Genomic DNA, 26401 nt, shown 5'->3' with positions numbered 1-26401 from the left:
TAGGCTCCTGGCTTCTGCTCCTGCAGCGCTGGCTGGACACCGCGCTCTCTTGCGCAAGTTGCGTTTTAGCGCGAAGGGGTCACTTCTGCCTCGGGTGTTGCGACGCTTGGTGCCTCGGCTCCCTCTTGAGTCCCTCCCAACTGCTGGGGGGGGACAGGGTCACCTGCTACTGGCCTCACGTGGCAGGTCGCAATTTCGTCCTTCTGGTCAGCGTCGCCTGCTCCTCGAGGCACGCTGGGGACAGGGCTCTCTCGTGAGGGTCAGTGGGGTTCAAGCACATCCCACCCTCGTCGCCAGTTGTCGCGTCGTAGTGACAATAACGACTGACACTTCTTTATGGTTTAGGAGAGCTTTATTACTGCACATCCATCCTCGTCCCTGTCCCTACTCTAACTGTCCCCTTGGTTCCTTTTCCCCGGCTCCACCCCTCAACGACTAGACTGCGTCTCACCATACTACAATATTAGGGAGGGAAGTGCTGTGGACGCCCCTTCCAAATACAGAATCGGTATCCAATGTATCACTGGTTTGCAATAGCAATTGCAATTACAAACCACTGAAATGTTAATAACTCCCAAATTGCAGTAGTTAGCCATTTGCGTAGGGGAAGGAGTCACCTTTAGACCTCTTCCCCTTTGTAAATTTAAAACACGTTTCAAATGGACTAGGTAGTGGACCAGGGACCACTTTCTGTCTCAGTGAAACTATTTTTTGTATTTTAAAGCAGCCCTATTTCCCTTAAAGAAAACAGGTTGATAAAAAAACACCTTATTGAAACACAATCACATACATGGTGATGTGCTGACCCTCGCAGGCCATCATCCCTGTCACTGCGGCCAATCAGTGTGAGTTGCAATTTAATGAATTCCCTCATGAATAATAATAATGTAGGTCGCATTATCCGATTTAGAATTTTATTAACCGACCTATTAGTATTTAGGTCAATTGACAAAATTCCATACTGTTCACAAAATTAGTGGTTACAAATTGCTACCAGATTTTAGTATATCAGGTCTCTAGTACATATTGGGTTGTCAGGTCAGGAGTGAAAGCAAAAAGGCATATTGAAATCTGACCTGGTGGGTTGCTACTGTATGTTGCTTTACTGCCATATATAACTTAAATAAATGCAAATAAACAGTGTTGTTTCCTGCGTTGCATAGGTATTTGTATGATCTAACTCTTTGATATTTTGTGTCTACTGTGTGTGTTAGTATGTCTTTAGGCTGGAGAAACAATGCTCCACACAGTCTCAAACTACACATGAACTTTTGACCATTGCAATGACTACAGTATTAAAGCAGTCTGCGGATTTCTTAGCTATAAATAAACTACTTAAGGTAAGATATGTTTTACAAAACCAGTCACATAAATCGGCATTTATATGCAGGAAAATTACAGGACATGATGTGCACCATCTTCACCATCAATATTCAATTCAAGACTTATTTAATGTTTGTCGTATTTTTTATTACTATTTTTTGTAAGAAAAAAAGCTGAGTGTGAAAGGTAATGTAAATAACAGAATGTTGAAGTTCATGGTGTGCTGACAAAATGTACAATAGCATTCATTTGTAATGATATGAGTGCATGTGGATAGGAAGATGAAGAAATTAATATTGGATTGGGGATATGGAAAACCAAACATAAGATCCTCAGAGCCTGATTCACAAAGTTATCAGTGGGTCTTGAGACTTTCTTTTATGACTTAATACATTAAGATTGTTTTTTTTGCCGAAGAGAAACTTAAGACTTTATTAAGCCATGATGAATCCCTCATTAATCAAGCAAGTGGTTGCCACAATAGTAGTCCCTAACCCTGCCTGTCATCGTGTGTCTATTACATTTGCAGATTAGCACCTTAGCTGCTTTGGAACGTCCAGCTCCAGTGCTGAACGTTCCATTGCGCAGGTGGAGTTGGAACGTCCAACGACCGACGGCAGCACTCCCGAGGTAGTGGTGCCGTCGGCCGCTGGTATAGGCGCAGCGCTTAAGAGGTTAAAATGCTATATTGTGCTGGGTACACATTCTAATTTGAAAGGACAAGCATTATTTAGAAAGTTTTAATTTAACTATATTGTAACAAAAACATGATGATGCCAATGTTATGGTTCTAGAAAAGTTCTAACTTGCTGAACAGGAGTGCCGCACAATGCCAGTAAACAAAAATGGTGAATATTATTTAAAACATTGGATTACCAGGATTACCTACTTGTCACAATCCAAAATTGTTATACTCAATCAACTCAGGGGTATAGATGTTGCACAAGCAATGCATGTAAAGGGTGAGGACGCCAGCAAGAGAGCCACCTGGTTCACCGACGAGATGGAGACCTCCAAACGCGCATGCCGGAAACTGGAGAAGATATGGCTCCACGAACGCACTCCGGACAACCACGCAGCCCACAAGGGAGCCACCTGCAGACATCACCACCTCATCAGATTAGCCAAGAGATCCTCTTTCAAAGACCGCCTGGATAACAACGCACACGAAAGCAAAGAACTCTTGAGCATCGTACAGGAATTCTCCAACCACAGGGCCGACGCCAACGAAATCAGGCCCTCACAAGAACTGCGATTCACTAGCCATCTTCTTCCACCGCAAGATCGCTGACATCCATGACAGCTTCAACACCATGACCGCCCTGACTACGCCAGACCCCACCTCCCCTCTGAACACCACCAGCATCAACCGCCTGACCTCCTGGTCCAACATCAACGACGACGAGAAACGAAAGGTCATGAACTCCATCCACTCAGGATCTCCGTCAGGCCTGTGCCCACACCACGTTTTCAACAAAGCATACGATGCCATCGCACCCCAACTACGGAAGGTCATCAACATCTCCTTCAAAACAGCGACATTCCCGGAAAGCTGGAAACATGCCGAAATCAACGCCCTCCTCAAAAAGCCCAAGGCGGACCTCAAGAACTTCCAGCCCATCTCCCTGCTCCCGTTCCCGGCAAAGGTCATCGGGAAAATCATCAACATACAACTGGCCAGCCACCTGGAAGACAACAACATCTTAGACCCGTCCCAGTCCGGATTCAGACGCAACCACAGCACTGAGACTGCCCTCATCGCCGCCACAGACAACATCAGGCGCCAACTAGACAAAGGCAAAACATCAGCCCTCATCCTCCTGGACCTGTCTGCCGCCTTCGACGCGGTCTGCCATCGTACTCTAAAGATACGCCTCCTCGAAGCCGGAATCCAAGAGAAGGCCCTTGACTGGACCACGTCCTTCCTCTCCGGTAGAACCAAGAGCGTCGCCTCCCGCCCTTCCGATCCGAAGCCATCGACATCATCTGCGGCGTCCCCCAGGGCTCATCCCTCAGCCCGACGCTTCTTCAACGTCTGCATGGCCCCCCTCGCACGAGTGGCCCGCCAACACGACCTCAACATCATCTCCTATGCTGACGACACCCAGTTCATCCTCTCCCTCACCAAGGACCCACACACCGCCAAAACCAACCTCCACGAGGGAATGAAGGCCGTCACATCCTCTGCATGTTCCACAGGATCTATAAGTGGATTCCGACCGAAACAAGAAGAACAGTGACACAGGTCCTCGTCAGCAGCAGACTGGATTATGGCAACGCACTCTACGCAGGAATCCCAGCCAAACACCTACGACGACTACAACGCATCCAAAACGCCTCCGCCCGACTGATCGTCAATGTCCCCCGATGCAGCCACATCACCCCCCACCTGAGAGACCTACACTGGCTCCCCGTCGACAAGAGGATCACCTTCAAGCTCCTCACCCACACACAAAGCACTCCACAATGCCGGACCAGCCTACCTTAACAGAAGACTCAGCTTCTACACCCCCACCCGCCAGCTCCGCTCCGCCAGCCTCGCCCTCGCTGCTGTCCCCCGCATCCAACGGACAACATCTGGCCGCAGATCCTCCTCCTACCTCACCGCCAAGACCTGGAACACCCTCCCTACCCACCTACGGCAGACCCAGGACCTGCTTGCCTTCAGAAGACTCCTCAAGACCTGGCTCTTCAAGCAGTAGCAGCACCCCCCTCCCCTCAGCGCCTTGAGACCGTCACAGGTAAGTAGCGCGCTTTACAGGTACTCTGATTGATTGATTGATTGATATGAGGGTGAAAGAAGAAGATGGTGGGTGATTGGAATGAAAGTAAATAGAGAAGTCTGTAGAGTGGGAGTCTGGGGAGTAAAATAACAATGGTTTCACTGAAACATTCTGAATAGCAAGTCTTAGTTGGCTCATCCCTACGTATGTGACTGAGAAGACAGATTTCAATGGGCATGTTTTTGTTGTAAATAAATAGTCCAAGGAGTAAGCCGAGTGGTAGTTCCAAGTAGTTCCTTTATTAGTTTCAGTTCAGTTGTAGAAGATGAAGATAGGATGGTAAATAGGATAGAAGTAAAGATGTATAGGATGTACAGCCCCACCAGGAGCAGTCTCCCTCTGCTCAGCCTCTCATCCTCCAACTGACGCTCTCCACTAGTCCACACACCAACATTCCATGACATCATACATTAGTCTCCTGTCATGCAGGCTGAACAGAGAGAGCATTGATGTGAAGAAAGAAGAGGGGAGTTAACCATTACAACAGTTTTCAAGAAGCATCTTAAATATACAAGACCTGAGGTAACATACATGTCAAGTAGAAGATAATTAGACATGAGTGGGGTGTCATTGCTGTAGAAACATTGAGTCCAGGAGTGACATAAGGTTGGATGTTGGAGAATTACTCAGAAGTCGTTAAAAAAGTTTTGGATTATAAAGTATTTAAATGATGTACTATTTTTATTTGATCTGAAATGTATTGCTAAAGAATAGTTTATTTCAGTGAGATGAACAATGCTAGTAGTGCATTGCAACATGCAACAAAAGTATTTACATATTGAACATAGAGCATCTTGTAACATGTTGTTATTCAGTATAGTATTCTCACTGATGTAGCATTTTAGAGTTTCTCAATTAGTAGCTTCTGGATTCAGCATGCAGCTCTAAATAACACATTCATTTTTATTCCAGTATTCGTGGTTTTTCTTTGAAGCTCTTGCAAAGTCCATGGCCCTGTATTTGCTGGAAGAGAACAAAATTAAGGTAATAACTTTAGAATTCCTATTCTTTTGTGAACCAAAGGCTGTTGATAAACTGTTAGAATGTTAAAGTGTCAAAGCAACTGTTCAAAAAGCTTTCTAACATAAATTGAAGTGTTGTCTTTTATTGTTTAAAAGCAACTTACATGTTTATTAAACTTTTCATTGTAAATCAACTCTCTGGTTTCTCAATATCCTTTGAAATTGTGAACCAACATTTATAAATCTCTAATTAACATAGTATTCTAAACTTGCGAACAAATTATTTAAGATTTAGAATCATAATCATATGAAAACTATACATTGTGTTTGCTCATTTTTGCTCATGTTCAATTCATGAAGCACACATTTTCTCCTCTAATTCCACAAGTAATTATAATACATTTCTCTTTTTGCCTTTTTTTTCTAAAAATGGTTCAGAAGATTTTGTGAAAATGGAAAAACATTAAATATCTAATAATCTACATTATATGAAAATGTTTCTACATTAATTCCAGTGCTGGCATTTAAATACCAGTTTTGAGTCACAACACTTCTCCTGGGTGTAAATATTTTATTTCTTTGCCTTATTGGATCTAAGATATAATATTTTGATACCATTGAACTAGTTCATAAAAACATTCCACAAATCTGCTGATTTCACCTCACTAGCCTAAACTATATGGACTAACTATGCATTCCTTTAAAACTGGGTAGGTCACTAAATAGTATGAATAACATTTCCCTCTTAACCCCTTCGATGCTTGTGACGGAACCATTCCGTCATCAGTCACGGTTGGGCTGTGCTGATGACGGAATGGTTCCGTCACGACCACACCCATTATCATAGGGGCCCAGCACAACAGGATAATCTCCCTAGCAGCCAAGGTGTTAATTATTTTTTCAATACTTAGATAACACTTGCTGGAACCAATCAATGTAGTACAAAAAATAATAATGCTTAAAAGACTCATAGTCCCATGAAGTAATAGCTCATAAACAAAGTTGTAACAAGGTTTAGGAAATAAGTGACATCAAAACAAGACTTAGGGGCTCATTACGATGGCGTAAAGATCGCCACCGCCGGACTGGCGGTGGCGATCGTTCCGCCATTGTAATGAGATTTACCCACCGCCGTATTTGGATGGCTGTGGGTATCGTGGCAGACACAAAGTTTGTCCACCGCTTTACCGCTGGTGGCAATCGTAACGATTGCCTGCCGGGCAGAGCAGTGGTACTATTATGGTGGCGGTGCCTAGCAGGCACCGTCTGCCATAGTAGAATGTGGGGACTGAACAGCGTTTTCATGGCGGCATCACCCCCACAGAAAGGCTGGCCTGGATTGGTTTTGGGGGCCCATTGCGGCCCCCCTTTTGTCTGGGGGAGGTGGGGTGCACTTAGAGGGTACCTATGGTACCCCCCTACATTTCACTGCGCCAAGTGGCAGGCACTGTATGGTGCCTGCCATGTGGTGCAGTGAAATGGCAAACATGCGATTTTAACATCGAAGGGGTGCTGCTGTCAGTAGCACCCACTGCAATGTTAAATTGCAGAATGCGACCGCCATGGTGGCGATCGCATCCTAATTCGTAATACGGAGACTGCAGCTTGTCTGGCAGCCAGTCCCAACACCGCGGGGATTGGGGGGTGACTCAGGTCCACCCGCCATCCTAATGAGCCCCAAAGTGCTGCAATGAAAGACAGTTAAACCAGAGCAGTGCATGTGAATTGTGAATTAGAAACTGGTGAAAATCAAAAAAACAAGTAAAATCGGAATAATTATTATATGTTATAAATGTTTTGAGCTCGTCTAGAAGCAGCATAGATGGCAGTCCAATAAATACGAAGTTGACGTTTCTACCCCTGGTACAGTTTAACTCATTGTGGGGTCTTGATCAGGACAACATATGAGACACCATGTGGGAACAAGACAGAAGACAATTGTCACTAATGCACAACCCAAGAATACGTTACAGACTTGTCCTGTCAAATACTGTTTGGTCTGCAACACTAAGGGGCACATGTATGAAAGAAAGTCTTTGTGATTTCCAAATAGCACATTTCTAGAAATCGTTAGTAGGGAATCGCAAACTGCAATGTACGTGGGAGTGCATTCCAGTAATAGCGATTTCTACACATTTGGAATTGCAATTAGGAAATCGCTAATTTGGAAATCACAAAATTGTGATTTCCAAATAAGAAAGCAGAATTCAGGAAAAGTTACATTCTGGTGCAGATTGATGATGTCAGACAAGGCCATTTAGAAATACAGGGTGTGGCCACAACCTAGAAGTCTAGAAAGGTGCTGGAGGAAAGGAGTGCTCCTGTCTTAATACTGACAGTGGAATAGCAATTTCTGGAGAATAGCATCTCCAAGGAAGATGGGTACAAGGATTCTGGCAACAGGAAACCGAAAGTTAAATTTGCAGAAAATTAGTTTGAACTGCTAACTGAAGAATGTATGGCAGACATGGGCCGTCTCTTTGGTAAGTCATCATTTACTGTTCATGAGAGCCATAAGTAAAAAATTCCTTGGTGTCACCCTTGAGGACCATACCTGATGTCAGGAAACGCTGGTATGACGTAAGATTCCACACCAAAGAGTAGGTGGCCAGCAGGGTGGCTGAGGCTTCTGGCACAGGTGGTGACCCTCCAAACACCCCCACCCTCTCCAATGGTATCATTGATTGAGGGTACACTTGAAGCTGAAACTGTGGTGGAAGTGTGCTATATTGACACTTCCAGTTCTGTAGGCTCTAGTCAGGGTACGTCATCTCCCCTTTAATTATTTAATATAACATATTGTTTGTAATTCCTTAAGTACAACATCTCAGCTAACAAAACTCCATTGAGATGTTTGCTGTACATTTGCAATGCATGATGGGAGTTGTAGAACATCTAAGTTACATTGGATACTGTGTGCTGATGAATACATAACACACATCTTTACATTATATACATGTCCCAAACACATAAATCACAATTTTGAACAATATTGTGAATAAACATTGACCATTTATTTACATCAACTATATACATACATTTCTACAGATCACACCCCGGATGTGTCAGAAACAATTACGGCTGCTGATGCTACTGACACACGTGGAAATGGAAGACAGCACAATCCTAAACCCATTACTCCTACTTGAAATAATAGGAGGGCAAAAATGGCACCACTACCAGACTTTATGGAAGGTGATGAGGAGCAATCTCAAAGTAGGAACACAACTACATCTGTGGGCAGGACACACAGACACCTTAGATTCCAACAAGCAACAGTTCACAATAATAATGTGTCTGATGATATGGCAGCCTTTTGTTTGGTGGGCTGGAGAAATCCATCATCTTAGCACAGCACCTGCAAGCCAGACAGATTAAGACTGTTATTAGGAATCTACAAAGAATGTGAATGCTGCAGTTGCAGAAAGGACAACACCGTTGATTTTCTGCCATTTAGAAGGAGCAACATCTGAAAAGACGAAGGCACAAGCAGCACATGGCATGCTATGATGCCTTCACTCAATCAATCAATGATTGGCCGTAACCACGACCACTCTAGCAAGGAGAACTGTCAATATGCAAAATGACATGGGACACTGCTGCCAAGTGGTTGATGGTGGGCTAGTACAAGTAACCAAAGACTTTAAAAACATAGACATGCAACCTGTCTGTCCCTAGCATTTTGCTGCGACCTGATAGATAAGACTGCTCTTGCATCAGTGCCTCATCTGTGCAAGAAGGATAATCTACCAGGTGGAAATGCCGATACACATCAGGAATTGACATGTCCCTCCTCCAAATCTCAGTCCTGACTAGGAGGCAACCAACGCCACAGGACAGAGAAAGAAAAAAACGACAATCAGAATTATTGGGATACTTTGTAATGTTTGTGTTTCTATACTTTGTTGCTTTGTTGACACAATAGTACATCCCCTGTGGAAACACAATTGAGGATGAAGACTTACTTTTTTGTTACCTGATTAAAAGGTGATTTTTCTGCCATGCACAAAAAATTACTCTCATGTGTGTTGTCTTTCTCTCAGATGTGCTCATCGGTCTTACCTTAAAAATAGTTGTTGGTGATCTCTGTACGTTGAGCTCGACCCTCTTCTGCATGTGTTCCGTCCTGCTGAATTTGTAGTAGTTATAGTTCCTCATCTGAGTCTAAATCTGGCTCGAAGTCGATGTTTTGCAGACTCTGCCTTATGGCTGTGTTGTAGAGAATGGCACTTATGGCAATGATTTTGCAACATGTCTCAGGTCTGTAAAGTAGTGCTCCATCTGACTCTAGACTTCAGGATACCAAAAGTACATTCTATGATTGATTGTGTTGTCTTTTGTGGCCTGTTGTACTGGCTTTCACTTTTTGTTCTTGGATTCAAATAATATATCAGTATCCAAGGGTGCAAGGCATATGCACTATGTCCTTAAATAGCATGAGAAGGAGAAACCATTAGGTCACATTACAAATATACTTATGGACACTGTATGAGTTGAATTTGCAATTCACTTACCAAGTAAAAAGCCATTGCCAAAGTCACCCTGGTACTGCTGGTTTTGTATTCCACTGAGGTGGAACATAAAGGAGTCACTTGTGCTGTGTAGAAATCTGGCTACAAAGTCAGTTATGATGCATAAGGCATCACTTACTACCTAAACATTGAGTGAGTGGGTGTTTTTCCTAGATCTATAAATTTATTCATTTGCAGAGGGAGGACATATGGCAATATATGCACCATCAACATAGCCATTTACATTGGGAAACTGTGCTACCCTGTAATTATGTTTTTCTTTTGCAAATATTAGGGAGTATTTGATAAAAATAAATATTGGTTAACTTTTCTAACCTTGATGTCCAGAACCCTGTGACAAAACCTAGAAAATGCACTTTGTGACACTCCCCCTGCAACTGCTGTGACTCCATGGTAACTGCCTGAGCCCAAAAGGTGTAGACAACACAATACCTGCACAGTGGTGGGGTTGTATTTCTCCTGACTGTTGGGGTCTGTAGCTGAGGTTGTAACTCAGCAATTAATTCCAGATTTACCTGACTACTGAGTATGTACTTCTCATGTAGCTCCTTCTCAGTCTGTTTAAAAGGGTGATCCTCACCCTAAATATCCTCTCCCGTCTCCTCCTCCTTCTCTGCCTTCCAGTCAAATTCCTCATCCTTGTCGCCAAAAATATACAGAGCCACCATTCTTAAAGAACCATTTGCACATTGGTTGACAATTTATAGTTTACATCTGATTACCACCTGAAACCCATTCATGGTATTTGCATTTCCTAAATGGCCAATTTGCGACTATTACCCCAGTATTGAAACTTTCATAGATTCCCATGCTTTGTATCATTCCTCGTCGCAATGGGAGTCTCGGTAACAGAAATACCATAGCTGTAGGTACAAAAGACAATGGAAAAAGGCCTAGGCCTCATTCCCTTTTGTAGCATATCACCCTCTTTGTGTAAAAGAGACCAAACTTTGGCATCAGCCAATCAGAAGTGCCTCACCACTTAGAACCTTCCTGAAGGAACCTCAGAGCCTCAGATTTTCTACCGCATGTTGTGCTTAGGGAGTCTCCTTTGAGCTCTGCTCAACTTCTACTTTTCTAAAGGATTTACTTCAAAATTTTCTTCAGAATCTTTCAGATTCACTTCAGGATTGTAGCTGCCTTCCAGGATGTCGGAGATTGTGAAGAAAAAAGCCCTTTTCAAGCCGTGTTCCTCCTGTGGCAAGAAAAGGCTTTTTGTGGAGGATAAGCATAAGGACTGCATATATTACCTCTATCCTGACCACCAGGCTGCTGACTGTAAGATCTGCTGCACCTTTTCAGCCAAAACCCTCCGGGACCGTGAGGGTAGGCTCTTGACATGGCTTCAAAAGCTAAAATCCAGGAAGGAGACTGTCTCAAGTGACAGTGAGGAAGCAGCGTTGATGGCTTCTACGACAAGGTCAGTGAAGAGGGGTAGGGGTTCCCCTTCATCTTCTTTGGAAAGATCTTCAAAAGCCTCAAAAAAGACCCCCAGTGAGTCTGAGAGTCAAGGTCCCAGCAAATCTCCTCACAAGAGTGTAAAGGAGATGGAAGGACCAACTACGCCTACAGGTGAGAAGACTGCCACAGCCTTCAAAACACCTTCATCCCAGTCTTCTGAGAGGAGTTCAAAGTCCTCGAAGACGAAGACGTCGACGGCGGAGGTTCCGACGACGAAAACACCCAAATCAGGTTTGTCGTCGTCGAAAACACCGTCGACAGGAAAGCTACCGTCGACGGCCGAGTCCTCACCGTCGACTGAAACTGAAGACGTCGAACACGAAGGGGCCGTCGACGAAGGAGTCGACGACGAAGGTGCCGTCGACGACGAAAGTCCCGTCGACGACGAAGGTCCCGTCGACGACGAAGGTCCCGTCGACGACGAAGGTCCCGTCGACGACGAAGGTCCCGTCGACGGCAAAGGTCCCGTCGACGGCGAAGGTACCGTCGACGACGAAGGTCCCGTCGACGACGAAAGTCCCCTCGACGACGAATACTACTATGGTGTCGACGATGATGGTGCCGACGTCCATGATGACGACGGTCTCGTCGACGAGGGCGTCAACGACTTCTACTGTGACAATGACAACAGCTGGCGCGTCGACAGTTTCATCGTCGACGACGTCGACGACGCCAATCTCGATGACGCGAATACAACCGTCGACGACAGAACCAACAATATTATCCACAGAAAAGAGGATCACCATTTCCGTGACAAGGATCACGCCAGAAATGACGTCTCCAATGAGTGTATCTCCTCTGTTGCCGACCATGCTCCTTCAGGAGGGAGATTCAGAGGAGGAGGAACAGGATGCTTACAGCTATGCCAATAGTCCCTCCCAGCTTTTTGTCAAATGCCAGGAAACTGACTCCGAGGGCGAATACGGCCACGAGGAGGTTGGTCATCTTCAGATGCAGCAGCAGCAATCTGAACAAGGAATGGTTACAGTACCCGCATCTTTCCTTCAGGATCTGCATAAGATGCTGCAAGACTATAAATCTAAGGCAAATAGGCCTTTTCTATTTCCGTCAACGCCTACTATGCCCTCATGGGCTCCGGCTTCATTTGCGACGCCTAATTCTTCGGCTCAAGCTTCCCCTCAGCCTCAAACGTCCTTCCAGCAGGATTCCTCTGGACGACAGGAGGGCCATAATGATGATGATTCCTCAGATGAGGACCAGCAGGCTGATCATATCTCTAATCCCGATACGGAATATGATGAATATGTCATTGACAATCCCTCATATCCAGTTCCGGACCCGGCGAACTCCCCGCCAGCTAGGCATGGGCGGAAAATCCGTTCCGCTCGCGGATTTTGCGGATTTTCGGGAAATCCGCAATCCGCGAGATTTGCGAATTTCCTGCAAAATCCGCAAATCCGCGAGCAGCGGATTTTGCTCGCACTGCTCGCACTGTTCGCGTGAGTTCGCGCCCCGCGAATAAGTGCGAAATTGCAGAAATACGATCTAAGCAAAACTGAAAGTAACTACTTACCAGGTTCAAAAGTTCAGGCACATCATTAGTAGCCATTTCCTGTAGTGCTTCCTAAGGGGCCCCTCCAGAGTTCAGTTGCCAGTTGCAACTATTATGTGACCCTGCTCTGAACCTCAGAATAGTTACACATATGCCACAAAGGTCCTGAATTACAGCTAAGGGAGACAAGCAGGAGCCAGGCTGGAAGTTAAAATCCATTAATCAGCCCCTAATTCATTATTGTCAGTTGGGGCAGGGCAGGTGTTGTAACTAATTTTGCAACAATGAAAGCACTTAGCAAGTGCAAAAGATCACTAATCAGGGCGCACTAAGGAAGCAGGTGCCAGCTAAAAAAATATTCTGTGACACATTAATCAGCCCCAAATTAATTCAGGTCACTTGAGGCAGGGAAGGTGTGCTTTGCTTTGCCGAAAATAATGTACACTGGACAACCAGAGGGTGTGGTGATGAAACAGAGGGTGGCATGGGTGGGCCAGAGGGTGGCATGAGTAGTCAGAGAGTGGCAGTGGTGACAGAGAGTGGCAGTGATGAAGAAGAGTGTCCCAAACAGGTTGGACACGTAGAAACAACAAGTTCGCAAAACTTGCGACCCGACAGGTAAGTTCGCAAATTGCGAAATTGTAAAAACCCTCGCGAAATGGCAGAAACACGGGCGAACACAAAAAAAAAAAAAAATCCGCAAATTCGCGGGAATTCGCGGATTTTGCGGATTGCGAGTTTGCAAATCCGCAAATTCGCGGATTGCCAATCCGCAAAATCCGCTCATGACGGACATTGGGGGTTTCCATCAGCTGATGGAGAGAGCTGCTGCAAGATTTAAATTGGCCATGCCTAAAGTCACTACAGATTGTTTCTTGTATGATTTTAAGGAACCTTTTCGGAAAACTTCTAGGTCCATTCCTATTGTGGATCACCTATGGAAAGAGGGCATAAAAGCTAAGAAACACCCAGCGACGGTGGTCCCGGTGCTACCGCGTCTAGATAAAAAATACAAGGCAACCGATGATGCTCCTGCGGCCTTAACAGGTCACCCAAGGCCAGACTCTGTGATCTCACAGGCAGCACAGAGAAAATCACGTAACCCTTCTGCCCCACTTACAACTCCTCCGGACAAGGAAAGGTGGAGGTTAGATAACGTGGGAAAGAGATTCTCATCTATGGCAAGTTTGCTGGTGAGAGCGGCTAATGCCCTAGCGATCCTGGGTAGGTACGACCGCCAGCTTTGGTGCGATGTGGCCCGTACCTTGACCACCTGCCTCCGGAGTCTACGTCTGAGGCTAAGAAGATTTCACAGGAGGGAGAGGCGACGTCGATGGAAATCATCGACTGTGCAATGGATATTGCTACAACGGCATTTCGTTCATTGGCTGGAGTGGCAGTACTCCGTCGCCAAGGATGGCTTATGGCTACTTGGTTTCGGCCGGAGATCCAGAACAAGGTCTTGGATCTCCCCTTTGATGGAGAAGCATTGTTCGGCAAACTCATTGACGAGACCCTGCAGGACATAAAAAAGGACACAGAGACTGCCAGGTCCTTAGGGACCCTTCAATACAGGAAGTCTCCTTTTAAGGGATCCAGAGGCAGGGGTGGTACTTACAGAGGATCCTTCCAACAGCAACGCTATTCCACCACAGGTTTCCAGCAATACCGTCAGCCGTATCAACAGCGGCAGGGCCAGTCTACCGACTACTCCAGGCCTTACAATAAAGGAAAGCAGGCTGGATGAGGACGGGATTCGTCCAAGCGCCAATAGCGGCCTCCTGGCTCTTCCTACTGGACCCTCCTTCAGGAAATCATCAGTTGGAGTCAACAAATACCTTCAAAACTGGTCTAGGATAACATCGGACCGTTGGGTGCTCAACATCATTCGGAAAGGGCATACCTTGGAATTCGCGCAAGTCCCTCCACCCAAGCCCCCGGCAGCCACTCCATCGAAACACCAGCGGCTCCTACGGCTCGAAGTTCAACAGATGCTCCGGAAGGGAGCAATAGAGCCGGTTCCCTCAAACCAAAAGGGTCAAGGATTCTATTCCAGGTTCTTCCTGGTGAGGAAAACGCTAGAGAAGTGGCGCCCCATTTTAGACCTCAGGGAGCGAAACACCTATCTCATCTCCCTGTCCTTCCAGATGGTGTCTCTCCAGGACTTGAGGCTTATCAGCCCGGGGGATTTCATGGCCACGCTCGATCTCGAGGATGCCTACTTCCACGTTCCAGTTCACCCAGCACACAGAAGGTTTCTGCGATTCACAGTAGCCAAGAGCCATTACCAGTTCAGGGTTTTACCCTTTGGACTCCGCTCAGCCCCAAGAATTTTCACAAAGGTGCTGGCGCCAGTAGCAGCTTTCCTACGAAAAAACCATTTTCAGGTCTTTCCCTATCTGGACGACTTGTTACTGAAAGCTCCGTCCAGAGAAGCAGCGCTGAAGGCTGTTCAAGCTTGTACCAATCTATTTCAAAACTTGGGACTCACTCTGAACAACGGGAAGTCTGTCCTAGTCCCGTCCAGAAGGGCTCGTTTCCTGGGGGCCATCTTGGATTCGAAGCTCTCAAGAGCCTTCCCTACTCCGGAAAGGAGGCAGAAATTGCAAACCATGGCCCAAGACTTACAAACATAAAAGTGTCTTTCAGTACGCCGCTACAAGTCTGTACTGGGAGTAATCTCGTTGTGTATCCCACTAATTCCCCATTGCCGACTAAGGATGCGTCCTTTGCAGGAGCAACTAGACAATCAGTGGAAACAGGTCCACTGTTCTTTCGAGGACAGGGTGACGGTCACTCCAGAGATGAAGGAAGCAGCCTTATGGTGGATAGATCAAGACAACTTGTCCCAAGGTCTATCCTTCGCAAATGACACGTCTCCACAAGTGGTAACAACGGACGCGTCATTGTAAATTGTTGTGTCTTGTAAAGCGCACTGCTACCCGGAGGCCTCGTAGCGCTATAGACCGCTGGGGAACCCGTCCTGGCTTTCCCTGTGAGATAGTCCCTCCTGGGGGTCTCCAAGGTGAAACCAGGCATCCCCGGCGTTTGTGTGGGGCCGTTGTGGAGATGAGGCAAGCTAATGCCCAGAGTTGCCGAGTGTGCTCCCTGGTCGGAGTAGGCACCGATGCGAGAATTATCAGTCCGCTGATCCTGGTCCAAGACCCTGCCGCGTCGGGAATCGAACCCTGGTCCCGGGCCGTTCTCTGCACTCGGGTCTGCCGCCTCTAACCAGTGAGCCACACCTCTCCCTCATTGGAGGGTTGGGGAGCAGTGATGCAGGACCTACATGTCAGCGGTCACTGGTCGCCCCAGGAGAAACGCCTCCACATCAACCTGTTGGAACTCAGGGCGATTCGATTGTCTCTACAAGCTTTTCTTCCTCGCCTGGAAGGTTCACAAGTGCTTATCATGACGGACAACACCACGGCCATGCACTATGTGAACAAGGAGGGAGGAACCAGATCGCGCCCATTGTTGCGAGAGGCTCTGCAGGTCTGGGAATGGGCAATCCTTCACAGAATGTCACTGAAAGCAGAACACTTGCCGGGCGTCCTAAACGAAAACGCCGACAGACTGAGCAGGTCATCCTCGGTCAGCCACGAATGGGAGTTGAATCAGAGAGTCCTAGAGCAGGTCTTCAGCCTGTGGGGCAAGACGGACATTGATCTTTTTGCCACTCCGACCAACAAGAAATGCCGGTCTTATGCAAGCAGGCTTCCCTATCGACATTCACTGGGAAATGTGCTTTCGATAGCTTGGTCGAAGACATTCGCTTTTCCTCCCATTCCTCTGATACCACGGCTGATCAGGAAAATCAAGGTGGAGCGGTGCAGGATGATCCTGATAGCCCCGGCTTGGCCGAGGCAGTTCTGGTACACGGAGCTCCATCTGTTATCAATAGCTCCTCCCTTACCATTGAGGATTCTGCCAGATCTTCTCACGATGTCCGACGGACAAATTTGGCACCCAGATCCACAGTCGTTACACCTGACTGCATGGCTCCTGAGCAGCGAGAGTTTATGAACCTGCCCTTGTCAAAGGAGATTAAGGAAGTTCTGTCTCAAGCAAGGGCTCCTTCAACGAACAAGACTTACCGCCTTAAGTGGAAAAGATTTTGTTGTTGGTGTAAGAAACAAAGCATTGATCCTTTCAATTACGAACCTCATCAGATCCTGCCTTACTTGCTGTCCTTGGCCAAGTCAGGACTAGCTCATTCATCAATTAAGGTCCATTTGGCTGCTTTGTCACGCTTCAGAAGTACAGGATCCGGTCCTTCCTTGTGGTCTTCCAGGATAATCAAGCAATTTCTTAAGGGCTGGTTCAGGGTCTATCCACCGGTAAGACCGCCCCCTCCTACATGGCATTTGAATTTGGTCCTTTCTCAACTCATGAAGGGTCCATTTGAACCAGTCCATCATTCTGACATAAAATATCTTTCGTGGAAATTGGCTCTCCTTCTTGCCCTCACGTCGGCTCGGCGTGTTGGAGAACTACAGGCTCTGACCATCCAAGAGCCTTTCCTTAAATTCAAGAGAAACACTGTGATCATGAGGACTAATCCTAGGTTCATGCCAAAGGTTCCTTTGGATTTCCACTTGAATGAACCGGTCATTCTGAAGGCTTTCTTCCCTCAACCTTCTACGCCAGCAGAAAAAGCATTGCATTCGCTGGATGTGCAACGATGCTTGAAATTCTATTTGGAACGTACTAAAGATTTTCGAAAATCTTCTCAACTATTTGTAGCCTTCGGGGGTCCTAGTAAGGGCCTTCCGCTCTCCAAACAAGGGGTTTCGAGATGGATCACGAGTGCCATTCTACATTGTCACAAGGCTGCAGGAAAACCTCTGACTGGAAAGATCCGAGCACATTCCACAAGATCTGTGGCTTCTTCAACAGCCATCTTCGCGGGGGTGCCGATTAAGGATATTTGCAGAGCTGCTACCTGGAGCAGCGTTCACACCTTTACCAAGCACTACTGTTTGGAATCTCTGCAACAAGGTGATACGGCAGTAGGACAGGCTGTCCTGAGGAACCTCTTCCACTAAGGGTGAGCATTCCTTTCTTTCCCACCTTCCGTCTTTCACATTTTGTATCTAATATCATGTTGTCTATTGCTATAATTTACGATGCAAAATGTGATTATCTTGCCAACTGCTTGCTATTCTGATACAAAGCATGGGAATCTATGAAAGTTTAAATACTGGGGTAAGAAAACAAGTTACTTTCCTGTAACTTTAGTTCCCCAGTATTGGTAACTTTCATAGATTCCCATGCGCCCACCCACCTCCCCGGGGAAAGCTCAGCCTACTACAGATATGGTGTCTAAGTACACAACGGCTACGAAAATCTGAGGCTCTGAGGTTCCTTCGGGAAGGTTCTAAGTGGTAAGGCACTTCTGATTGGCTGATGCCAAAGTTTGGTCTCTTTTACACAAAGAGGGTGATATGCTACATAAGGGAATGAGGCCTAGGCCTTTTTCCATTGTCTTTTGTACCTACAGCTATGTTATTTTTGTTACCGAGACTCCCATTACGACGACGGGGAATGATACAAAGCATGGGAATCTATGAAAGTTACCAATACTGGGGAACTAAAGTTACAGGTAAGTAACTTGTTTTCTTCACAATTAGGAAATCATTGGTACACAGTGTTAGCAATTCGCTATTTGGAAATCCCAATTTGTGATTTCCTTTTAAGGGAATCCCAAAATGCGATTGCTACAAGATTGGAATCACATTTTGCACCACCACAAATGCAGTTCGTACATACCAAAATGGCATTTTACATTTCCTAATGGCCCGCAATTGTGTTTCGCATTAGTAAGAAATGCATCTGCCTTCACACTTATGGGTCTAAAATACATCAAAAAGAATAAAAAACAATAAAAATCTGCTGAAACCTTTTAAATGGGACAGTAGCTGAGAAATGTATGATAACCCCAAAAAAAGCACGATTTGCAATTGAAAAATAAGAGAGCAGTCCCAGTAAAGAATAAATAGGGACTTCAGAATGAGGACAAATACATTTATAGAAAGTTTTTAATTGTAGATGGGAAAAGAAATCAGAAAATAAATAATGTATTGCTGATGGGACACAGACTAATGGATTGAAAGAAAAAGTATTGGGGTGAAATGACTAACTTGCCCTTGGACCAAATTTCGACAAGGCTTCAATGGTATTTCAAACCTGAACAACAGACAAACAAAAGGACAAAGGATGCCCACAGTTAATCCTCAGGTGAAAAATGCTAATCTAATCAAAATCATTGAAAGGGTGCCACCAGATGGCAAAAAAGATTCAATAAAACGTAATTTGGCCCAAAAAAAACAGAAGCTATGTCAGGGATGTTCTGCTTGCACAGCCACTCGTGTGAATCTCATGTGGGATAAGTCATTACAATATATAAAAAATTCTAACCTTCACCTTTACTAAAAATATGTCAACCAAATGTACAGATCATTGTAATAAACACATTAAGTAACCACAAATGGAACAACTTCCAGAGTGGAATCGAATTTTGCCTAGCTTTGTAACAGTAAGTTTCAATTCTATTAAGGACACGGAGGCGAGGATTATGCTTTTCCTTCTTCGCTGTTTATTACAATTACAAAACACAGCAGCTCAGAAAAGCACTGAAATACAGAAAAAATGACTGTATAATCTCCAAACAAAGAGAATAAAAACATGTATCATCCAAAATCCAAGAAGAAAACTACATTTCCTATCAAGTCCATGAGTAACCATACAACAATAGTCCTTTCACAGTGTCCATCGCACCCCCTCCTCTTTCTTCGCGTGAGTCACGCCAAAACATCAACGGTCCTGCTTCGAACCCTCATTACCTAGCGGAATAAACAACAACAGCGTAAGCGTTGCAAAGCCAAATAGGACAATTAGCAACATCAATCATCAACTATCCGCAAAGGAAGAGTGCAGTAATACCATTAACAATCATGAAAGAATAAACTGTTTACTTACAGCCATATGGGTGGGATCTCCTCCGAAGGACCGGGAGTGATAATCCTCGCCTCCGTGTCCTTAATAGAATTGAAACTTACCGTTACAAAGCTAGGCAAATTTCGATTCTATGTCAGGACCGGAGGCTTCAGATTATGCTCGTTCAAAGCTTACTTACCACCAAATGCGCAATATCCACCACCGGTTTAAAATAAAACCTTTTAAAGGTGGAATCCGAGGACCAATCCGCCGCACGCATCAAATCCTCCAAACGCGCACCCAACGAAAAAGCCTTCGAGGCCATGGCCCCCCTAGCCGAATGAGCGCCAAACATTTTAGTGTCAATGCCAGCTTCCTGCAACACCCACCGCACCCATCTGGCTATGGTGGGGGAAGATACCGCCTTGTGCGGCTTACGCAAGGCTATGAGCAACTGCCTTTCACCCGGAGGGCGAAGTTCAAGAGTGACATCATCATATGTCTTAAGGCACTGAACCACACAGAGCTTGGGTACATCCGCGAATGCTGGATAGGAGATCGATGTCGTCGCAGACTTTGTGCGACGACCCACTGTAAATGTCACCCCTTCTGGTGAAAAAATTCTCGCTGAAATGTCCAGGGCCCTCACATCCGAAACCCTACGACACGACACCAAACACAGGAGCATAGCCAATTTTGCGGACAACTCCTTCAGGGAAAGATACTTGTTGTATTGCCAGGAAAGAAAAAGATTCAGCACTACGTTCACATCCCACAGAACGGAATAACGCGGTTCCGGGGGCAGAGACAGCCTCACTCCCCTTAGGAGCTTACAAACAAAAGAATGTTCCCCCACCGGGGTTCCATCCACAGTCTCATGAGCCGCTGAAATTGCCGACCGCATCGCATTAATGGTGTGGTACGCTAAGCCTTCCGCCGCCAGGTCTGCCAAGAAATTCAAGATGGGAACAACTCCTGCGACCAGGGGATCCAGGTTTCGTCGGTGACACCAACGAACCCACCTGGCCCAAGTGCCTCTTTGCAATACTGCCGGCCCAGGCTTTAGACAAAAGGTTCTGAGCCGACTCCGAAAGGCCTGGGAGCGACCAACGTCTCCGGAAAGCTGCCAGGCTATGAGGCGGAGAGAATCTTGCATTATGAGGTGGTATGGATCCCCGTTCGGATTGAGAAGAAGATGAGGGAGCCGGGGGAGTAGGATTGGAGAATCCCAGGAAAGTTCCAGAAGAACCGGAACCAAACTTGAGACCTCCAAAAAGGTGTCACCACAATCACATTTGCCGTCTGGCGGCGGAGCTGAGCCGCCACCCTCAGCACCATCGAGAAAGGGGGAAACGCATAGGGCTTTCCTCGCCTCCAATCCTGGAGGAATGCATCCGTGGCTTCCGCCAGCGGATCCGATCTCCAACTGTAGAATCTCCGCAGCTGGAAATCCAGGCGGGACACAAACAGGTCCACCGAGAGTGGACCCCACAGGTTGTTCAGCCATTGGAATACTTGGGCGTCCAGCTTCCAAAGGCTGGAATCCCACAGATACCTCGAATGCCAGTCTGCCACTAGGTTGTCCTGGCCCTGAAGGTATTCCGCCGTCACCGAGACTCGATGGGATAGACAATAATCCCAAAAATCCGTCGCCAGATCTGCTAGTGCTCGGGACCGAGGACCGCCCAGATGGTTTACATAACGAACCGCCGAGACATTGTCCATCCGTAAAAGGACACATGATTTTGCCAAGTCTCTGGTCCAACAGCGGATCGCAAAGGACCCCGCCAGCAGCTCCAAACAGTTGATGTGTAGCTTTTGTTCCTCGGACGACCAAACGCCGCCTGTAGAGAAATCCCCGCAGCGGGTGCCCCAGCCGGATCTGCTGGCGTCTGATTCGATGACTAAATCCGGAACTGACCCAAAAATTGCTCGGCCGTTCCACGCCTCCATGTGGGAGAGCAACCAAGCCATCTCTCCTTTTACCCCCTGTGACAGAGGGACCAGCTGGTCGTAGGACAAACCCTTTCTGAGGTGATGCGCCTTGAGGCGCTGTAGGGCACGATAATGCAGGGGCCCTGGGAAGATTGCCTGAATGGAGGAGGACAGGAGTCCTACAACTCTGGCAATCTGCCGCAGGGAGGTGTGAGATTTTGCATCGTCTGTTTCAGTACATGACGGATCTTGGCTATCTTCCGTGAGGGGAGGCTGAGCGAGGCCTGCACGGAATCCTCTACGAAACCAAAGAATATCATCGTCTGTGATGGTGAAAAAAACAACTTGTCCTCGTTGATGATGAACCCGAGTCCCTGCAACAAGGAAATTGTTCGATTGAGCTGGAGAACCAGCTTGTTTGGGCACTGGTCCATCAGAAGGATGTCGTCCAAATAGACTACCATTCGGATCCCCTGACACCGAAGGGCCTCCGCCGCCGGGTGCAGCAGCTTGGTGAAGCACCAAGGGGCCGATGAAAGCCCGAACGGAAGGGCGGTGAATTCGAAGACTTGGTCCTTCCAGAGAAATTGAAGGAACCGATGGTGGGGAGGATGAATGGGTACAACCAGGTATGCATCTTTGAGGTCTAGCCGGACCATCCAGTTGTTCGGAAGCAAAACGTCCCGGAGCAGATGGATCCCTTCCGACTTGAAATGATGGTACACCAACCACCCGTTGAAATCTCTGAGGTTGATTACAGGTCTCTGTCCACCAGGAAGACATTGCTGAGGAACCCATAGGGGTGCCGCGCTGTCCGACAGATGGCCCCTTTGCGTAATAACGCCGAGACTTCCTCGTCGATTAAACTTGCATCCGCCTGCGAAAAAACTATAGGGTTTGGCGCCCTTAGCTGACAGGGCTGATCGTAAAACTCTATGCGGAAACCTCGCACTGTCTGCAGAACCCATGCGTCTGCTGTAATCGCTGCCCAAGCGTCCGGAAAACCCGCCAGCCGTCCCACAATTTGTACCTGACTCGCAGGTATCACACTTACCATGGGAACTGTTACCACCGGCGTTCACTGTACACTAAGCCCCAAACATGCAACTTAAACTCTACCCAAGGCCAAAAAGGTAAGTGAAAAAGAGCAAAGGACTTAACTGGCTGCGAAGCAGCGAAGAAAGAGGAAGGGGACACAAGATGGACGCCCTATCTTCGTGCGATGGACACTGTGAAAGGACTATTGTTGTATGGTTACTCATGGACTTGATGGGAAATGTAGTTTTCTTCTTGGCTTTTGGATGATACATGTTCTTAATCTCTTTGTTTGGAGATGAATTACAGTGCTTTTCTGGGCTGCTGTGTTTTGTAATTGTAATAAACAGCGAAGAAGGAAAAGCATAATCTGAAGCCTCCGGTCCTGACATAGAATCAAGAGCTACATAGTAACAATCTAAATTTTTCTGTCCAGTAGTCGACCCCAAAATACAACCCCAATCCTTATATTCATTAGCGGGGCACATGCATCATTCATACATTTTGCATTTCTTAATTTGCGAAAATTACCGAATCGCAAATTAAGAATTGCAAAATGCTATGCATCATTTTTTTCGGTATTTATTTGTGATTCGGTAAAAATCGTAAATTTTACCGAATCGCAAATAAATACCGAATTCCTAACTGCTTTTTTGCAAATCCCATTGATTCCTATGGGAAGAAAGGCCCATAGGAGAACGCTTCAGCCAGGCTCATATTAGACATCCCGCGTAAAGAACATATCTCTGGTCACCTGAAAAACCTCCACTGGCTCCCCGTCAATAAGAGGATTACTTTCCGGCTCCTTACCCACGCACACAAAGCACTCTACGAAATCGGACCTGAATGCCTCAACACACGACTGTCCTTCTACTCCCCCCCCGCCAGCTACGATCCTCCAACAAAGCCCTTGCCACTGTACCTCGCATCAACAAAACCACCATGGGAGGTAGATCCTTCTCCTACCTGGCAGCTAAAACCTGGAACTCACTTCCCACTCACCTTCGCCTTACTCAGAACCACCTAGCATTCAGAAAGCAACTTAAAACGTGGTTATTTGACAAGTAATTCCCCATCCTTCTTCAAGCGCCTTGAGACCCTCTGGGTATGTAGCCCGCTATATAAATTTATTGACTTGACTTGACTTGACATTTACGAATTCGCAAAGGACCCCCCCCTGCACCCCTGAAATGTATTTGAAAGTGCATGTTTCAAACACACATGTCCTAAGGACATGTGTGTCTGTAACATGACAGTGTAAAAAATGCATTTTTTTGCATTTTGAAAGATTTTCGCAAATTAACACGAGGGTCAACCTCGTGTTAATTTGCACTTCCAATTTCAAAATTCGATTTTTTTTTTTTAAATTGATGCATTGCATTTAAGGAATTGCACAAATGCGATTCCTTAAATGCATTCGCATTTTTAAGAAATGCAAAAAAATGCGAATATTGAAAAAGTGTTTGATGCATCCCAAAAACGTATTTAGGAAGTGCAAACGGCCGAATTTACCGATTCGCACAGTTTGCACTTTCTAAATAGGTTGATGCATGTGCCCAATAGTCCATGGGTTCATAGTGTCCATCTATTTACATTCAAAAATGGTAAAAATGTCAGAAACCTCAACGCCATGTTGATTATTTGTGATCTTTTCAATGACCTACCACCTTAGTTCTTATGGTGTGTGTTGTTTAATATTGAAGTGTTCCACCAAAGTGTCTTTTAGAGTGGCACATTGTATATTGCTGCAATGTTGACGTTTGTAATGTGTTCTTCCCTGGGATAATGCCATGCCTGTTTCCTTGGTCTCTTGAACTTTTTTATATGGTACCCACATTCACTCATTCTTCAAAGCAGGATGTCACATTCTTTGAAAAAGTCTTCCCTTCTAGTGCAGTTCTACTGGATCCTCAAATATTAGCCAAAAGGTAGAGCATCTCTGAAGTTCTGATATAGATGGTGTGAATACTATTGAAGGGTATTTCGCTCTGTAGGTTTTCTGAACAACCTGTTTTCACAAACCTTAATAGTCAGGCCAAAGAAAATAATCTCTGATGAGTGATGTGACATGGTAAACTGTACCTCAGTGCACCTCTTGTTCAGCCAAGACAAAATATTGATTAGTTGTAAAAGAGCACATGCCCAGATCATAAAAACAGCTTCAATGTAATACCACAACTGGGTCTTGTATTGGACGAAAGGATTGTCCTCAGAAAAATTGTACAAATGCATTTAAATTATAAATTTAAATATATTCGCTCAATCCGATCCAAACCCCGTCCCCATTGCTACTCACTTCATTTGAAAGTAGGAGCCATCTAGAAACAAATAGAAATTCTTGATGAGCGTGACTCACAAAATAAATGAGGTGGGAACCAAGCACAGTCATTCTCTTTGGTAAATTGTGAAGTGATTTCATCACACACTAAAGGGCCGAATCCGATGTCGGACGGACTTAGGTCCGTCCGACATCGGTCAGGAGCCGTAACCTACCGACCTGCCGTCGTTGGTTACGGCCCTTCTAGTACGATCGGTCGCACTTGTATACTTCACAATGCAAGCATGCATTTCGAGCGGGAAGCATGCTTGCATTGTGAAAAGCAGGGGTGCAGTTCATCCCTGCAGCCTGTGGCCTGCACCCCAAGGTGCCTGCCACCGGGTGCAGGGATCCACAAAGGAGCACCATAGGAACCCCCAGGCCGCCATTCGGCAGCAGTGCACTCATAGGGGCCCCCAAAAACAATTTCCTACTGCCTTTTCGTGCCAGAAAAACCCGCACAAAAAGGCATTGGAAAACTGCCATCGTGCACCCTCTGTCGCAAAGAGGCAGCCGGGGGAGTACTGAGGGATTTCCGGACGGCGGACGTACTCTCCGAGCCTGTCGTCCAAAACCCGGAAATCCGAGTCAAATTCTTTTCTGACTGAGCCCATCAGAATGGCTCGTTCAGCGTTCCGGTTCGGTCAGAAGGGCTCCAACCATCGTTCGGAGCCCTTCCGACCGAAATCAGAATCGGACCCTCAATAGGGTGAAGTTCTACTAACTGATTCTGGTTTCAAAATAACAAAATGATTAGTTGTTTATATAAACCAATTAATTTTGGTAACATTTATAAGGGACCACTCAGCTTTTGTTAATTGATTTTAATCATGTACATTTTCGGCTGTGTCAATCAAATCTGTGGCTCACTGACACTTTCTAGGCAACTTGCATGTTTTTGAATATCACTCCAAAACCTAAATGATTAAACAATATTGTGGACTTTGCCTCTAGGCTTACATCACTAAGGCAAGTCCAGCTCCCAAGTAAGTGAGGCTACTGGGTTGTGCTATCAAAGATGCACATGAATGGAACCTCTGTGCAGCAGTTGCCTGTGGCTTTCAGAAGTAGAATGAGGCAAAACACAAAGATGTGAAAATTGCCCATGGTTTATGTTTTGATTTGCTTGACTGATCCAATGGATGGATTGGCACATAGGAAACTGTCACATTTATAAAAGATAAATGTATTTGTATTTAGTCTCCAAGATTGAATAATATAGATACATTTTATGAGTGATTGCAATGTTTGGGTTTTCCACAAATTTACAATGAGGCTGGAAATTTTTGACACAATGTACTTTTGTTACGCACAATTTTTGAAAGAAAATACATATCTACTTTAGACTTAAAAAGTTGATAAAACAGACTCTGTTAGTTGGAAGCTTGGATAATGAAAATGAAGTAAAAGTGGAGGAACATCTGACAGACACAAAAGGTACAATAGTTTCATTTAGAAAACACAGGAACCCTCACTGATCATGCATCATTAGAGATGAGCATCCATCTAGAATGAGAAGTCAGATCAATATGGACATTACAATGTTGTCTAAAAGAAGAAAGGGTGTGATACATGCACTGAGATGGACTTGCTGATGAATT

General features: G+C 45.8%; 1 protein-coding gene across 5 annotated transcripts in view; it reads left to right on the top strand.

The window, feature by feature from the left end:
- DOCK11 (dedicator of cytokinesis 11) overlaps window positions 1–26401 on the top strand; it is a 1133414-nt gene that overhangs the window by 641636 nt on the left and 465377 nt on the right. For all 5 annotated transcript variants that reach the window (XM_086918718.1, XM_086918717.1, XM_086918722.1 and 2 more), the window contains 2 exons: window positions 1215–1340; window positions 5019–5090. In XM_086918718.1, the coding sequence (XP_086774844.1) occupies window positions 1215–1340; window positions 5019–5090 (198 nt within the window). The remainder of the gene's footprint in view (window positions 1–1214; window positions 1341–5018; window positions 5091–26401) is intronic.

The sequence above is a fragment of the Lissotriton vulgaris genome, chromosome 4_1 (genome assembly GCF_964263255.1).
Source record: "Lissotriton vulgaris chromosome 4_1, aLisVul1.2, whole genome shotgun sequence".
Taxonomy (NCBI): domain Eukaryota; kingdom Metazoa; phylum Chordata; class Amphibia; order Caudata; family Salamandridae; genus Lissotriton; species Lissotriton vulgaris.
This window is presented reverse-complemented; position numbering and strand designations above follow the sequence as displayed.